The sequence below is a fragment of the Coturnix japonica genome, chromosome 21, assembly GCF_054131305.1.
Source record: "Coturnix japonica strain WE chromosome 21, WE-NBRP24, whole genome shotgun sequence".
NCBI classification, from domain to species: Eukaryota; Metazoa; Chordata; class Aves; order Galliformes; family Phasianidae; genus Coturnix; species Coturnix japonica.
This window is the reverse complement of record NC_140683.1, coordinates 5,989,047-6,007,019: the sequence shown is the minus strand read 5'-3', so window position 1 is coordinate 6,007,019 and position 17,973 is coordinate 5,989,047. Positions and strand designations below refer to the sequence as shown.

Here is a 17,973-nt window from a genome sequence, read left to right as displayed (position 1 = left end):
TGCGTAACATCCGTGTGAGGCGGAGCGTTCTCTTCCTCTATTTTTACCCCTCCCTGTGTGCAGGACTGGAGCCCCCAGTACAAGGAAGGCTGAGATATGTTAGAGAGGGTCCAGAGGAGGGCCACAAAGATGATTAGAGGGCTGCAGTACCTCCCCCTATGAGGACAGGCTGAGGGAGCTGGGCTTGTTCAGGCTGGAGTAAAGGCTGCAGGGTGATCTGGCTGCAGCCTTTCAGTACCTGAGGGGAGCCTATAAACAGGAAGGGAGTTGACTTTGAAAGGGTAGATAACAGCAGGACAAGGGGAAACAGATGAAGGAGAGAAGATTTAGGTTAGATGTCAAGGGGAAGTTCTTTACTATGAGAGTGGTGAGGTGATGGAACAGCTGCCCAGAGAGGCTGTGGATGCTCCGTCCATCCCTAGAAGCATTTAAGGCCAGGTTGGATGCAACCCTGGGCTGGTATTAAATGGGGAGGTTGGTTGCCCTGCCTTGTGGTGGTGGTGGGGTGTTGGAGATTTGTGATCTGAGGTCCCTTCCAACCTGTGCCATTCTGTGATTCTTATTGGCAGCAGAGAGCAGCACTTGGAACAACACAGCAACCAACAGCCCTGAGGGTCAGGCTGGGGGTAACCCAGGCACTAGTGAGGCCATGGTGTCACACTCAGGGTTTATGTACTATGGGCACAGATGCACCTTCAAGAGACGGGCAGATTGAGATTGGATGGGCCACAGCTGGCAGGGAGGGATAAGGATGTAACAGGCAGCAAACTGGGCTCATCACCAGGGCTTTAAACTGGATTGGATGGGGGAATTGAGATCCTTGACAACAACCAATAATACATCAACAATGCCACAGTGTGCAGTACAGAATTACCTTGCATTCAATGAAAACTTCTTCCTTTTAGCCTCGATAAGGCAATGATCATCACAAGGAAAACATTGCTCTTAGAGGGTTGGACAAGATGATCTCCAGCAGTCCTTTCCAATGGCTATGATTTAATTCTTAAAATGGAATGGGCTATTGTCAGGATTTCATGGTTTTTCCATCAGTATCCCAAATCACGAAGATGTGGTTCAGTGATAAAATTATTGCCTGCCATGCACAAGGCCTGGATTTGTATCCCAGACAGTGTGTTAGAATCGTCATAGTTGGGCCTGGTTGCCATGATAAGGCAGAAACCAAACCAAACTGTGACAGCAGAGAAGGCACATATGAACACATCCACAAACTATTTACCTACATTCTCCAATCACTCCAGTAAAGATGCATGGGAATTATTTCCTACGTTAAAGATGATATTTATTGGTACAACAGAAGGACCCGAGCAAGATTTGACTCATCTCATGTATAGAGTTGCTTAATTTTCTGGATGGATTTCTTCCACCAATTTTCCCAATGCTGAACTCTTACCAGCTGAGAGGTAATTTCTTCCTTGATCTGGGTTAACTGCTGCTCAAGTTCACGTATGTATTTCTGTGCAAAGAACAACAATTAAGGTCAAAATTGGTAGAAATTGGGTATAATTCCTATATCCAAGTCCTAAATCAGATCATAGAATCGTAGAGTGACTAAGTGTTTGCATGTAGACATCAGAGCGGATTTTTATGCATGGAGAATACTGCTTCAAGGTCTGAAATTGCTCTGTATATTAAAATTTAGCCATGTCTATACAAACCCACAGCAAAAACAGACACACACCCCACCCCCCACCACCACAAGAGCCCTTTCCCACTGATCAACCTTATATACAGCATCTCTTGCTTCTACTGCTGCTATGTGGCCCAGTGTAGTCTTTGCTGTTGTAACTGATGCAGTTTCTCTGACCATAACACGGTCTGAATCATCCATAAGAGTGGTCATGGGTATTCCTGGCCAGGTCCTTAAAGAAACAAAGCAAATAACAACAAAAAACAATGAAAGGAGACAGTTGGAATAGAAGAGATCAGCCAGGAGCTCTGCACAGTAAATAGAATTCTTATTTTCTGAGGGAAAACACACAGTATTCCACAGATTCGTATATAGGCAAGTGAGAAATAGTGGTAAGCAAAACAACCACCAAGCAATTTTAACAACTGGAGCAAGAAACCAATGAGGACAGTGCCCGATGTCAGCTTAGGGAAGAGAAATGGAATACAGTGGTGTCCAGTATGATCTAATATTACCTGCTCCCACGTTCAACCAACTGTGCAGCTCCATGGGTCTCTAGAGAAGGACCAGCTTGTTTTTGATGGATTAACTTGAATTTCTTCTCCTTCGGTGTTTCAGTTTCTGAGAGATGACATAAGATACATTGAGGAGGAACCAAACTGAGGCAGACATGCTGCTGCTTTCAAGTAACACCATGTGGATAGATGCTTGTTGCTTTCAAGAAATAGCTCTGCACGTGTAATCTCACTATTTTTCCCCAATTGATGTATTATAGAATATTTACACAGCCTCTTCCTATGGAGAGTGTGCTGCAGTCTTTGAGAAGGAAGAACGCCAAGCAAGAAATTCCATCATTACTTACTCGGTGCTTGTATGTCACCAATAGTAATGCTTTCATCTAACTCCAGCAGCAGCTTTTCTGTGAAGGCAGCCAGAGCTGAAACGAAGTTCTGGGTGCACTCAGCAGCACAGTCCTGTTGGGACATCGGATACCTCTGAGAGGAGTTTCTCTGATAATTCGATCTCATCTCCTTTTAGCTTAGCTCCCTAAGAACTATGCTTCTCTCCAACCTTGATGCTTTACAACAGCTGCAGATAGCAGCCACGGGGATGCAAATGGATCTGGATGTGCCTTATGCAGTGCTCTAAGCACTCTGATGACCTCAGGTAAAGCACGAAAGCCTACAGAGTTCTGTGTGTGGTTGCCATGTAGTTGTATATTTGGGTTAAGCATCCAAAATGGATGGAAAAAGGAACCTGTAAACATAACCTTTCCACTCAAAGCAAAGGCCATTATGGAATTCACATACTTTGAGCAGAGGTGCTTTCAGGTATTGCTACAGAAATGGTTTGTGTGTGTTTGCACAAATTCCAACTGCCCCAATGAAATGCACACAGAAAGAAAGCCAGGCCTGTTCTCTGCAAGTAAAATAAATAAATCAGAGAACGTCTCTGTTACTTCATATAGACTCACATGCAGCTACTCTAACATTAAGAGATGAGCCACCCCTCCTCAGTACATCCTATGAATGATACAAATGCTGGGTTATGTGCACTTACATGTGCACTATATGCATTAATGCATATATCGATCAAATGCTGCCAGCACATAACTTAAAGACACTGTGTGAACAGCACTACATGAAACTCAAAACATTTTTCCACTTTACTGTCGGCACAGGGAAAAAAAGCATATCCAAGAGCTACTTCTCCTTTCCATATGCAACAACTATCAAGCCAATCTTAAGAACTAGCTTTACACTTACCTGAAGCCTCTGTGTGTGGAGGTGAATAGCATCAACATGGTCCTTTTGCTCTTTTGATTTCCGTTGGCACAAAGCCTCCAGCTGCTGCAAGTTGTCTGGATGTCCCAGAGAGGGACATAACTCATTCTCATGGGCAGCCTGCAGGCAAGCATATAAGAAATGTTTTCTATAAAGAAGGTGCAATTGAGTCATGATGAGAAAGTAGTAAAGCCAATCACTTTATATAAAAGCATGCTAACACAACTCATACAACATTACAGACCCTGAAGAGTTTGAAACTATGAATAATTTTAATGCTTTCAGCATTGCTTAGACTGGAAGCATTCCAGTGCATCTATGACACATACCTTCACATCCCTCCAATCCTCCAGCTGCTGATCGAAGGAGTGCTGAATGTTACTGGTGGCGTAGCTGAGCTTCTGTTCATGTTCCTTTAAAAGACCATCAGCTGCCAACTGGGAGATATAAGGGAGTTCTTCTTCAAATGACTTCAGCTGATCCCAAAATTCTTGCAAGGAAAGAAGATTCAGCTGAGGTGAACATACAGTGCAGCGGTCAAACATGAAGGAATTCTCTGCCTTAAATTCTGTCCCTGACATTCCTTTTCCTGAGCCTCATAACTATAGAAACACACTTGCTAAAAGATGTGACCTTGTACAGGTCTATCAGCTTAGTCAACAGCTCCTTCCTCACATTCTACATTGCAGATAATACATTAACGACATTACTGACCCAATAAAACCAACAGTTTTTCCACTTACCTACTTTGTTCTTGACTCGTTTTCATTGAAATTAAGTCTTGGCTGAAATAATTTACCTTTAAGGCAGGAATTGTAGTACTCATCTGTCTGACTTCGATACGACAGCAGATTCTGTCCGAGTATTTCTGCACAACATTCAAATGTCTTTGGAAGACCTTCAGGCATTGTGCTTTGATTATTCTCTTTCTGGTAGAACTCCTTCAAGAGTTTAAGATAAGACAGAAAAGATGCTGATAACACGTACAAACAAGTCGTATCTATGCATACTGCAGTAGCAGGGATACAGAAGGCTGTCAATCACTCTCTTATTTGATACCAGTTATCTTCCTCTGTGCTTTTATTCTAATCCCTATCTGCTCTTTGAACAGGGAGTGTTTCCAAGACTACAGTGCAGCTTAATTACCAATTCTGAAAAGACATTATCAGTCCTCTTATTACTGTACTGCTTTTAGCCTTGGTAACATGCCCTCAAATATTTGTTATTACAGACCTATTAAGGCATTGTCTAATAGACACTTACTCATTAGAATGAAGAAGACTGGGGCTGCCTTGGCTTTGCAGACATGCTGCCATACACTCAGATATAGGTGTCGGTGCCCCCATATATTACACCACCTGAGGTTCTGAAGTACTTCATCATTAAAATCTGCATCAAGAACTATTAAAATCAAGCAGCCTGATGAAGTAACCAGCTTTTGGATGGATATCCAAACATTATGATATATCCAAGTCATTCAGATGACGCATTACACCTACAGCAGCAAAAGAAACACTTTTCTTACCTCAGCAAGAGAGAGCAAGTTGTTATTACCCGTCCAGAGAATATTCATAATAATCCCTTTAAAAGTACTGCAAATGAACAAAAATAATAATAAAAAAGACAATTACAAAGATCCATCAGGCAGTTCTAATAGAGTAGGGGAACAGAACCACTTCAAACTCATCTCTGAAATGGTTCATTCCTTATCCAATTGTGCAAATGTAATAGAGAGCCCAAGAACACATCACCCTCCACACACAGACACACACACACACACAAGGTGGTGATGGATTTCTGATGAAACATACAACTTACTTTGCTTCAGGAGGCATCTCCCCAAATATCTGGAATCTCTCATCACTGAGACTGGATCTGCTTTGTTTCCGTAAGCTAAGAAGGCAAGAAAAAGATTGGTCCATAAAGTCTCTTGTTTCTCTGATTGTTTGAGCTAGCTGGTGGTGCAATGGGTATGAAAGGGAAGAAAACAAAGTGAAGCAAAGGGCTGATCACAAGGACAGAAAGCCACGAGATCCCAAATGAGAAGCACTGCAGGAAGAAGGCTAACAAATAATAAGGAAGGATTCATCCAAGAACAGGCAGAGCCATGTGAGTACGTAACATCTCACCTTACTCTTGATGCCTTTTTTTTATCAGCTGGCTTTTTGCTTTTCTGACCTGCTTGCTCATAAACAGATTTCCGATGACCTTTACCAGATACACTTAAGTGAGAATCCTTCCTCTGCGTGGTAAGAGCTGCTTTGCATTTAATAAGGAAAGAAGAAGAGCAAAGTATAAATGCCAGCTTTCTTCCACAACTTTTGCTATAACAAATATAGGTACTTCATTAAAAGCAACCAAAGAAAAGCCCATCTCATCCCACTCTGCACCTTTAATTGGTAAAGAGTCAAAAAGACACCATAGTGCAAAGTAAATACAGAGAAGGTGACAATGAGGATGCACAGCCCTCTCAGAGCTCGTGTGTAAACCTCTGGCCTGGAACAGCTCAACCTGCTCCCTAACATGCTACAAACTACAACTAAGATGAATGTAATAAATCAGACATTCCAACACACCTGGTCTCAGTGATTCACCGCTGTCTGAAGATTTTCTCCTGGGTGACTGAACACTGGAACAAAAGGAAGAGCTAATTGGCTTTGGAACACCTGGCTACAAGCTCCCTTCTCCTATCAAGCATTCAGTGCAGACCAGTTGTTGAGATGCTGTTCAATGCATGGGATCATATTTACAACTAGCAGTGTAAATGGGAGTATCTTCACAGAGTAACTAATTGCATAGTTGTGCGTTAAATTGTTCTTATTACTATCAGAGGCCTCAAAGTGATAAGATATACGTAGCAAGGAAAACATAAATAAAGACAGTAACAAAAACATAATGAGGCAAACAAGTACTTACTCGAGTAAGTTTTTAATAAAGCTTACTGATAGATCTTCAATTGCAGATTTCCCAATTCTGCTTGGACTTAACAAAGGAAATCTGTCAGGATCCAGCCCCATCATCTCCAGTTTGTGCTCCCCTCGAATGGCAGCAGCAATGGAACCTTGTAACGTAGCCTCAGCTGCAGGAGGAGCAAAGTGCTCCTAAATTGGGAACAAAATGAAACCACGTTGGTTGTGGCAGGCTGCTTGTGTCAGCAATACATGTAGTTACTGGCTATAAAATAGATGCTCCAAACTCATGCTATTTTGCTTGACAGGCTGGAAGAAAAACTTCTGTAACTCCAGGAGAAATGTTGTTACAGCTGTACAGCTCTGTGACACTTAAAAGTGGTTATGAGTAGATCCTCACAACCATCATAAGCACCATCTAAATACGTACTGTTAAAGATCCTGAAAAGCTTTTAAGGTAGATGCATGGTAAAGCATCACTCAAAATTAAATAAAAGAGAGAGAATAAACATTATCTATAACTAACGTCATCATCTGGTCTTGTTGCATTCACTAGCAGGCAGTCAAGGTACTGGCTCCTTGCCTTCAGTTCTTTCAGCACTACTTTGATAAAGTCCAACAACTCTTCAGGAGTCAAAGCCTGAAAGAGACATCAATACAGACGGCATTTACTGCATCAGAGAAGCAATGAGATTGTATTGCAAGTAGGAGAACAGATACAGAGCTGCCCTAAGACAAAAACGTGGTCAAGGAAATATTGTTTCATCTGTTTAGAACTTACTTCTTTATCTGCTGTAGGGTGAGCAAAAGCACGGAGCTTCTCCAGGCAGGATTTTAATGCTGCTGCCTGCGAATTGGAATTTGCTACCTGGAACAGAACCGGTTTTGAATTGACACAAGTAGTTACTCGTGGTCAGTTTGCTCTGAATTCAGCCAGAAATCTCTTCAATTGAATTAAAAGAGGAATGATTAAACTTCATTCAAACAAAGCTTTGATGTTTCTGCTTGTACCTCAGATTTGATTTGTATCCGTAGACTTGTCAGAAGCCGTTGGATCTTCTCCATAAAGTCTCGATTCATAAAGAGACAACGGAGCCTTGTTTCAGCCTGGTTGATAACTTCAGTAGCCTTTAAAAATCCCAGAAATAAGGAACTCACTTTTTCTTTTCAGCTTAATTAATAGAAGTCACCATTTCTACTTCTTCCACCACCTATTTGTCACACAGAATTTACCCGAACAGTTTTAAAGCTCCAATCCAGGGTATTTATAAATCCTATTATATGCCAATATAAGCCAGAACTCAAAAGAGTGAAGCTGTGCACAAACCTGCGCCAAGCATCTCGATTCCATTTTCCCCATATCAGCCATAATTGACTTCTCAAAAGAGTCAATAATTTTGCTTTCTGTCTGAAGACGCTTAGTGAAAGGCTGCACCTCCTCAGAAGAAAAATTGCCTCCCTCCACAAATAACCTGAAAGCAGCCAGCAAAGGGAAAGCCATCACTCATCACAGAACCTTCAGGGCTGGAAAAGACCTCTGATACCCTCCAGTCCAACCATGTCTCTACCAAAAGTATTTCCACATTGACCACATCCCTCAGTACAACATCTCCATGGTTCTGGAGCACCTCTCCAGGGACACCAACCCCACCACCTCCCTGGGCAGCCTGTGCCAATACATCACTGCTCCTCTGGAGAAGTTCTCCCTTTATTTTCATGGCAGCTGAGCAGCCCTTCTGCACAGATATCAAGACAAATGTGATTAAAAGAGTGTAACAAATGCAGCTTAGCAACTAATGCTCTTCGGAGGAACATACAGCTAACCAGGTGAGGCACAAAGAAACCTGAATTTTACTGCTTTGCCCATAGAACAAACAATGATACAGAGAACTTTAAACAATATTCCTCCAGTGGTATCTCTAATACCTGCAGCCTCTGAGAAAATCCACATTTGAATCTCTTAATTTTCCCAAAGATTCCTTCAGATAGTTCCGATAGCTCCCCAGGGAAACTCGGATGACATCCAAGTAATGAAGGAGATCTGGGCATGTGCTGCTGTGGGAGGAAGAGAACCTGAAGTGAGCAGAAGACTGAGAAACCATGTAGAAAGAGGAGCAAGCATTACAGTTTGGAGACTCCAGGCCTTATAACATCAATAAGATCTGATAATTCAGGACTATTTTACTGTTCTGAAAGCAATGGTGGTTGTTTTGATGAAACTCAGCACACACCAGCAAGCAGCTGGTGCAGTTACAGAGCATCCTTCAAAAACAATTAGCCTATTAATTCACAGATTCAGTAAGCTGGATAAAGCCTAAATAAATCAAACATTTAATCTACTTTAAGACTGGCGTAAGACTTCCATTTTCATAGAATTCCAGGAAAGCCTTTACATGACAGACAGAAGGGGCTTAGAACAGCACCAGGAACAGGCAGACCAGCTCTGGCTGCTGGCTCACTAACCTCTCAGTCATGGGAGCCCTGAGAAATGCTGATTCCATGTCACGGAGCTGAGAGTCCAAGTTTTGGATGCTGTCGTTTTGCTGATCACAAAATTGGAGGAATTCAGCCCTCTCCTTCTTCAGAGCTTCTTCCACTTCATTGCAGTGGCACTCCAGGTGCTTTTCATGAAGTAAGAGTTCAGCTGATGAGAAAAGAAGTCTTACAATATGGTCATTATTCCCTATTTGGTACAGCCTGCCACAGCCACCATTACCCAGAAACACCAGTGAAACAAAACAAACTTGACCTCAGAGGAGCTTAAACCTACTAATAAAGTAGACCCAACTCTTTGACTTTTCTCCTGTTGTTGACTTATGATCTATTTTCCTGTTCTCCCGCAGGATCCTTCTTCACAGTTGGCTAAAGACACCCCCCCCAACCCCAGTACAACCATCTCCAGATGAAGACAGAGAGTGTCCAGAGTGAAGAGGTCGGTACCAGCTCTAACATGGTAGATGTTTGTCTCTATATTCTCTCTCCTCATTTCACACGAGAGAAGACGCTGCTGAAGTTCGGAACTCAGCTCCTCTTCCTTGGTGCTTACAGCGGCCCATGAGTTGGATAAGGACTCTGCAAACCACTTCTCCAAGTGCTCAAAAAAGCAGAGGCGAACCCTATGATTTAAATAAAGCCCTACAGTGAGGAACACTGAGCAACAAACAGGAAGATGTGGTCTCGCAAACACTTGCACAGTGTCAGTGCTACTTTTTACCAACTAAAACAAGGAATAACACCAAAATATTCAGATAATTTTTGCATACCTAGTTTGACATTCCTCCCAAAGAACTGAAATGTTTCTATCACCTAAAAGGAAAGAGAAAACAGTTTCCTACTTACCTTTTCTTCAGCTCCACAAACACCGTTTCTTTGATAAGTGCATGTTCCAAGTATGTAGGAAGTGATCCTTTTCCATCATAGCTTGTAAGAAGTGTCTCTGGGACATCAGGCTCCTCTGCCTCTTCAGCTCTAATTACAGTGTAGGTGTTTCCACTGGAAGTGGTAAAGATCTCAGCAGGGAGTTCAGACATTTCCACCTTGCTGCTGGTGCACGTATCCTAGGAAAGAACTGGGATCCATCACTCATTGCCTCCAACAGCAGTATACTAAGACGTACACTGGACTAAGTGTACCAATGTAGGAACCCATGGATGTTAGGAACAACATTCTTATCCCAAATTTGGACAAACTCACACAGAGAATGTGTTTCTAAGTTTGAATAGGCAGAACCAATGCTGTAAAAGGGTTTTGTTACGGTAATAAATGGAATTAATGGGACTAAGTAGCTGAAAAAGTAACACTGAGATACAAATACAGCTGAAATCACTCTCCTTAGGTTAAGAACGCCAGGAAGAAAGACAGATACGTGTGCTAAAGCTGCTACAGGCTTTTACAAGGCTAAAAGCAGTGTAGACACGTACTCTGTGTACAAACTAAATGCTAAGGAATTTAAGACATTTCAGCAAGAAGACGAGTCCTGTTTGCTATGAGTTTGCAAAAACATTCCATCACTTCCAAATATATTCATTCTCTTATTCACCTACTTGTGAAAAGCTCATCCTCCGTTCTGTGTCTCCTGGTTCATCGCTCCCTTTAAAACTACTCTTGTCTTCTTGTTCCTCCCCTTCTTCACTTTCCTGTGCAAAGGTCTCCTCGTTCTCAGGAATATTTGTTCCTTCCTCCTGTTGTTGACAGCTCTCAGCCTTCTGCTTTTCTTCATCTTCCTGCACATTGCTTTCAGTTTGCTGTTCCCCCTGATTTTCAGCATCCAAAACCTCACCTAATCGTTTCCAGTGAAAGCAGAGCTTTAGTGATCACAATCCAGCAAACCAAAGGCCTATCTGTATTATCAAGGTATTACCTTGACCTGGAGATGTGAAGTCTGTCTTTCCTTCCAAGTTCTAGAAGGAAAGACAACAGAACAATTTTAAACTAAGAGCTGGCTTGCTTATAAGAGATACAGATTCTATTCCAAAACAGACCCATTTCATTAAGCTACAATAGTCTCAAAGAATTAATGTACCCAGGAGACTTCAAAACAAGTTTGTCTTCTTCATACCTGTTTGAAGATTTCTTTTACATTAAAATACTGGCTGAGGGATTCACTGTAAGAAATCAGTTCCTGCAAAATGGCTTCTGGGTAATTCATGACATTTTCCACGAGAACTTTGTTGGATGCTTCATGCCTATTAAATTCAAAGCCTTTTTTAAGGGACTCAAAAATGTATAGAAATGAAAAGAAATATGACCACTATGTCCTTAAATCCAAATGGTATTGATCAAAATCTGCTTCAGCCAAGGATCAACTATTATGCTATACTTGAACACATCACATCCTGGCTTGCTAGTAGGGATTCATTCAGTATAAACACTTAAGTGAGCAAAAGCCACCACCTCTCATGATATTCTTACTACTGTCAAAAAAGTATTTTGCTTTTGTTTGGTTGGTTTTGTTTGGTTGGTTTTAATGGTCTTAATGGATATAAAGAGCACTGAACCAACAGCTCGAAGAGCAGTTTCAGTGTGGGGTGTGTGCATACGGATCTCAGGTCCTCGTGGTTTTCTAACATATGCCAGATCTGACCAAGAGAAAAGACCATTTGGGTATGAAAATATAACTGCATCCCCTCCAGCTGCTCAGTCTTCCTTTGGGTAAAATCTTCAGCATGTTGAGCTGTATGTGCCTACTTTGATGTGATGCCCAAAACACGGGTATTGTTTGCCTTAACATTGCTCAACATGGAAATAGTTTCTTTTTGTGCCCTTATGAGAAGCACCAAGCAGTGTATTTCCACCTCACCATACTACACCATTAACACGGCCTAAACTGTACAACCAGCTTTCACATACACTAATTTTGCACTACAAGATTCATACCCAGCTCTGATGCCATCCAAAGAAGAAAGGGCACTTTCCAAAGATGACTTCAGCTTTTTCTCAGAGCTCGCTGTTCTCACTTTATACAAAAGGATATCCAGCTTGGTTTCCATCATCTAAACCCAATAAAAAGAACCCAGTAAAAGCAGGTTCTTACTAAAACCCTTCGTAACTATTTGAGCTTCACAAAATTAACTACCAGAATGTATTCAAAAACATTTGATAGTATGAACGTAACAGGTAGAAAATCCAGTATAAGTGTCCATCAATGCATTTTTATTTCTATACAAGGCATTTTGAATTCAAAAGGCTTCTCTGCATTGAGTCCTTTCTTTACATCAGATCGTATTTTTATGCTCATACCTGAAGGGATTTACCCTGTTTCCATCTGCATTCGTTTAATTTCTTCTGCAGTTCATCATCCTGCTGGGACAGTTTGAGCCGATGGATGTCCCAGAGAGCATTGGCCTCCTGACAGTAGCCATACAGGTCTCTGCAGTTCTGTTCATTACGCTTAGCCACCTCTTCAAAGCCTCTCTAAACAAACACAGACCCAAGATATCATGATGCTGTGTGCAAGAAAGTGAAATACAAGAGTAAGGGGACACATGATGGGACAAAAGGTGGTCACAGCATTCACCACAGTCTCTTCTACTCTGAGAGGAAACAATAGTCAAGTAAAATAGATGAGAATATGGACTTTTGTTTTAGAAGCTGAGCCATCAAATCTTCTGTTTATTCTTCTGGCATCATAAAGCATAGAATCACCAAGATCTGCACAACCCCAGAAGCACTTTGCCATCCTTCATCTTAGGAGCAATTTCTCAGTCACCGTCATGTACAGGACCATATAGGATAGGACTGGAAGAGATTTGACTGGAAGAGATTTAGGAGCCCATCCGTCCATCTCCAGGCCAGATGGGCTACACCCAACCAATCCCTGATGATCTATTACAAAACCATCACTGATAAACTCTTCTCTTGAATCACATCCTACCTTATTACTTATGGGACAGGTACTCAATCACTCTACAGCAAGGCACCAATAGCCTAATATGCACTTAGCATTTCAGACCGTGGCACCTGAATAACAGACTATTCCTGAAGAGGAATGAAAGGAGATGTAATAAACATACAACCATATGCTCCAGTTCTTCTTCAAAGCGGCATCGCAGTTTCTCAGTCAAAAGAAGCAGGAAAGAAGCCTCCACTTCAGCCTCTTTTTGTGTGCATACTCTCAGATTCAACAGCTTATTCTGAACAAAACAAAAACCCACATGAAGTTATGGACATACATATAATGCAAGACAATATTGTGTGGCTTTAAGAAAATGAACATGGACTCAAACAATATGCTCCTCCTATAGCTTCAGTATTTGGTTTACCCAACATGTTTCGAAGCAAAGATTCAGCCTCTCAGATCCCAGAAGTAAACAGTACAACCCAGCTCAGATATGGGGAAGAACAGAGCTGAGAGGTGACCTTTTGTCCCCCCAGGGTGAGACAGATTGAGAACAAGTCTGAAGATTCTGACCCTGAGCCCACTACATAAGTTAGGGACAGCCCTTCCTTCATCACTAGTAGTTGTCATTGCTTCTATGCATTTCAAGTACAAATGTTGCCATGAAATGAAATGGACAGCAGGTATTCCAGCAAAATAAGGCAACAGCCAGAACTAATTTATCATAGAATCCTATGAGTTTATCTTCTTATCTCAATCCTCAAACCCATAGCATTGCAACAACACATTGCATGCTGTTACAAAGAACCCTTCCAAGGCTTCACAATGCTATGGGACTGACCTTGCACAGCTGTACTTCTTCCAAACATCTTTGCTGGACACTCTCATACTGGGCACGAATCTTCACTGTACACTGCATATTGTGGGCATCTGGAGGGTGTGCAAAAGAGAGCATGGCCAACATGATGCCATTTCATAGAACACAGCAAACATACTTTCAAAGCACCCTTGTGATTTGTTACTGATGGAGGAGGGGGGGTAAGGCAACAGAATGAAGTGCTTGGATTCCAGACTGGTTGGCTGATTTCATACCTATACTTCTGTTTAAATCCACCAAGGCGTTGTACCACTCATCAAGCTCAGCTTGTGTGTTCATTGCAGGCAGCAGACCGCTATCAAAATAGGAAACAATATATCAGATCTCTTCAGAGATAACCCAGTCAATTGTTAAAGGATAACAGGGTAAATCAGCATAACCAGACTACTCTGCTTTATTTAAGGCCTTTTCAGCAATGAAAGTAAATCAAGGTGAATGATATTTATTGAAACCCACTGTTTACTGACAAGGAGTTAAACCTCAATTGTTACCCAACCCATCTTATTTTTGTCAGAATGGACAGCAGTATGAGCTCCCTTCCAACATTCATTTCTTCACTCGTTATACAAATCAATCTCCCACTCAGAAATTGGGCAGCATCATCCATTTTTACATATACACCCATCCACATCCACCCCTTCCTACTAAGCTTCATCCATCAGTAAGGTTTACTTCTGCATTGCTGCATTTCTCACCCCTGGTAGCACAACAGGTGCACTGAAAGCCACAACATAGTTGTTTTTTCCCATTAAAAATTGCTTTATGGAGGAGATTTAAGCCCTGCCTTGCTGCTGCATCACACAACAGCACACTGAGCACTCAGCACATCAAAGACTAACAGGATGGCTTGGTTAGAAGGGCCCTTAAGAAGCCATCCAGCTCCATTCCCAATCACAGGCAGGGATGCCAACACAAGACCTTCACTGACTACACCAAGAATTCTGTTACTGTATTCTCTTCTGTCATACATAAGACGCTGCAGCAGCTCCAGCCTCTGTTCATTAAGCAGAATTTGACCATTCATCATATTTTCCTTTTCCATTTTCACTGTTTGGGGATCCTGTATTTCTTCCTTTGCCATAAATTCTCTGTAGGATAGAAGAACACACTGATGTGATTATGTGTTGGGAAGAACTGAATGCTTGAAACACAAACACAAGATGCATCTTACGAATATCAACTGAAAACAAGAACACTAAAGCTTTAGTTTTACTGGGGAGAAATACTAAACCACCACTTCTTGTAGAAAACATGAAGAACTTGGGTCACTTTCTGCTATTCATGCTTCAAAATATGACCTGCTGTCAAAATTCAGACCTGAAGCTCCGGATGATGCAGTTCTTTTGGATGAGCCTCCAGACATGGACTTTATCCTGCCACTTCAGTTGAAGCAATAATTCCCTTCTCATCTCTGATTTCATCAGATTAAAGAACACGTTGGCTATTGCCCTCTGATTTGCCAGCAGCACTTTGTTAATCATCTGTGTGTGAAAACACGGAGATAGGAATAAAAGCAGTATACAACAGGAATAAAGTGTCAGCTCGATGTCAGACTAAAGAAGAAGAATTGAAATGAAAACGGATATGCAATATAGAAACCTCTCTCCTATGTGACAGGGATTGCGCAGGTAGAAGTGATCATTTCCATTGGAAAATGAGAAGAAATAAGAACAAAATTTGGGGTGGAATTTCATATCTCTGTCTTTTTACAGGTAAAATCATCTCCCAATAAGAAGGACTTACCATGGCCTCATCATTAATGAGCTTGTGAACGTCAGCTGACAAGAAGAAGGAAATGTCCTCCAGCTTTGCAGCATACTTTCTCAGCACGTCTGTTATCTGTACAGCCAAAGAACCAGAAAGGCACAGAAGGCTCTTTAGAACTGCTTGCCTTAGGGAACAGACATTTCAATTATATTAATAAGACGTGGGTTTCCCCCCCTCCCCCCAAATAAATTCATTTGGTTGACAGATCAAGAAGTGAATTTTAAAATGCTGATTCTATATTATTAGATACCAACCAGAAACCAATCAGTTTTGTTACTATTTGACTGATTTCTTTCTGGTGTCTGCAGTGCCTGAAATCTGAGCTCACTTTGTCAGTTCGGCTCCGTTCCACCTCCTTTAAGGTTTCATCCCATTCCCAAATCCACTCCCTTCTGGTCATGGATTCCTGCTGGATGGTTGTCCACATTTGTTCCAAATCCTGCCAGAAGGATTTACTCTCAATCTCAGTGAAAAAAAAATAGATGTGAAAATAAATGCATTCAAACCAGAAAACTGCAGCAAGACGTAGGCAGGGCTGCAGAACTGTGAGCAACAGGTATGAATAACAGAAGAGCTGACAGTGATAAGAACTGCCTTACTTCAATTGAGAAGCCTTCCAGAGTGGCGTCGAGCTCTATCTTTACAAGAAGAACCCATGTTTTCCTATCAGATTCCATCAGTTTGGACAAAAGCAGTTTTCCAGGTTCCAAAACAAAGGGCTCGATTTCCTGAAAATAGTAAAGAATTCGGCCCCATTTGCTTAACATCAGGTTCTCAGCTTTCCCTGCTGTTCCAAACTACCCACACTACGAACCCCAGCCTTACCCTGGCAACACAAGAGAGCTCACGGTGCATTGAGGTCAGTGCTGCATCATGGTGGCCTCGCCGGCGTTCTAACACGAGCTCTAAGATATTGCGCCTCCTTTCCTCTGGAACCTCTGAGAACAAAAGGAGGACAGAGGAGCTTAGAGCTGTTGGGAACAATAAACAGCCAAATCAAAGCTCTGAGCTCTGCCATTTGGGCAACATTCAGGTGCGATGCTGGAAAATGGCAGCTCCCATGAGTTAAACCTGCTTATATCATCACTACCTTCTGAACACTAAGCCCCACATGTGGATTCTTCATTGCCAGTATTACGTACAAAGCATCATAAAACACATCGGATCATTTCTGAGCTCAGCGTTATTCTTTATCCAGCTCAAGATGTTGCACATACAGTGGTTTGTGAAAATGAAAGTACTTGACATTAAGGGAAATAGATTTTACCAACAAGGTCAGGTAGGGCTCTGACTTCCTCAGCTGCAGTCACATCTTTACTTCTCCAGGATGCCTGAGATGCTGTAGCTTCCCTGAAACACAACATAAAGCACCTGACCCCACTAACACCAGGCTCAAGCAGACTAATAGTTTTCAAATATATGGGAAATTAATCTAGTTAAGGGTAATGATATCATTGTATAATCGTTTAAAACCATCAGAAGTGTAAAATATAGTTGAATAATATATATTACTGTTACGTGATGGAAAGTGAAGCAGTGACAGCAGAGCAGCAAGGACCCAAGCTGCAACAAGAGGATTTGTTCAAATGCAATGGCCATAGGCACAGAAATAAGGGAAAGAAGCTGCTTACCTTCAGAAGGCTTCAGATAGACAAGAAACTCTCACCTCCACTGCCAACCCTTAAATGAGGTCTGGGCAGGGGTGGATCCTGGCTCCAGCCCTTCTGGTCACTCAGTGCATTGAATACACCTGAGCTCCCCTGGGTTGGCCCTGCCTTCCCACCAGGTGCTCAATCACTGCTTCAAGCCCTGACTTAGCATTCCTGCTACAGTAACACACATCAGGCGGTGTCAGTAATACAAAGCAGATTGCACCCAGGTGGCTTCAAACAACAAAACAATCAGCCAAGAGCCTTTTAAAAGAAAAGTCTTTCTCATGTCACTCATTACAGGCATTTGATGGTTGGACTAGACAATCTTAGTGGCAGTTTCCAACCTTAACAATGAGCTGAGACTCTGTGCTATAAGAGGCAGCAGCTCAGGGCACTCATTTCACATCTGGAGGAAAGGAGATGGACTGTCCCAAGGAGATGGGGTTTCCAGCTTTATAACCTCACAGCCATAGAATCACACCCACATACGATCAGGAGTTTCTGCTCCTGTTCTCTACCTGCCCCGCAGCAGCGTTGCTCCAGCAGTGCCCACCTTCCCATTGCACGGCCACCGTTCCACCCCAGCCGCGCTGCCCGGCTCCTCGTGCAGACTGAGCCGCCCACTCCGTGCTGCCCCCAGCGATCGTGCACAGCGAGCCTGCAAAACCCAGCAGCAAAAACAGGTTGGAACCTTCTCCAAACCCCCCAGCCCGGCTCACCGCAGGGTTCCACTTCTTAACTACTAAAGCAGAACAGCCCGTTTCTTCTTGTTTTACCTCATCCTCGAAGAGCTGCCGATAGATTTTGCCGTTGGGAACCACACGCGTTACTCCAGCCGGCCGGGAGCTGCCGCAGCTTCCATTCATTCCCGTAGCTGCCATTCATTCATTCCCGCAGCATCACCGCATCCTCCCGGCCCGAACCACCGCGTTGTGCGTTACCAACAGCCGGCATCGCTGCTATGGCAACATAGCACGCTCCATCACCTTAAAGAGCCCC

At 42.5% G+C, this 17,973-nt stretch overlaps 1 protein-coding gene across 16 annotated transcripts; it reads right to left on the bottom strand.

Annotated features, from left to right (window-relative positions):
• Nucleotides 1–5: 5 nt before the first annotated feature.
• Nucleotides 6–17,939, bottom strand: CCDC180 (coiled-coil domain containing 180). Of its 16 annotated transcripts, XR_014936233.1 has the most exons (39): nucleotides 17,751–17,939; nucleotides 17,493–17,632; nucleotides 16,590–16,672; nucleotides 16,148–16,260; nucleotides 15,922–16,050; nucleotides 15,651–15,785; nucleotides 15,299–15,394; nucleotides 14,873–15,036; nucleotides 14,524–14,643; nucleotides 13,771–13,850; nucleotides 13,520–13,608; nucleotides 12,854–12,973; nucleotides 12,081–12,254; nucleotides 11,718–11,833; nucleotides 10,900–11,026; nucleotides 10,702–10,741; nucleotides 10,385–10,620; nucleotides 9,681–9,898; nucleotides 9,282–9,457; nucleotides 8,805–8,985; nucleotides 8,268–8,396; nucleotides 7,669–7,813; nucleotides 7,353–7,469; nucleotides 7,123–7,209; nucleotides 6,868–6,981; nucleotides 6,349–6,533; nucleotides 6,009–6,061; nucleotides 5,562–5,691; nucleotides 5,251–5,325; nucleotides 4,958–5,024; nucleotides 4,232–4,373; nucleotides 3,762–3,922; nucleotides 3,415–3,552; nucleotides 2,511–2,622; nucleotides 2,164–2,269; nucleotides 1,742–1,880; nucleotides 1,412–1,474; nucleotides 875–1,002; nucleotides 6–249 (listed from the first exon to the last, which is right to left on the bottom strand). XR_014936233.1 is itself a non-coding variant. In XM_085521192.1 (38 exons), the coding sequence occupies exons 1-38, from the start codon at nucleotides 17,853–17,855 to the stop codon at nucleotides 232–234; spliced, it is 4,623 nt and encodes a 1,540-aa protein (XP_085377318.1). In that variant the 5' UTR covers nucleotides 17,856–17,939; the 3' UTR covers nucleotides 6–231. The 16 variants fall into 16 exon arrangements, 12 of the variants coding, with proteins under 12 accessions (XP_085377318.1, XP_085377319.1, XP_015734547.1 ...); XM_085521192.1 differs by lacking the exon at nucleotides 875–1,002; XM_085521193.1 differs by lacking the exon at nucleotides 6–249 and having other exon boundaries at nucleotides 256–1,002.
• Nucleotides 17,940–17,973: the final 34 nt, after the last annotated feature.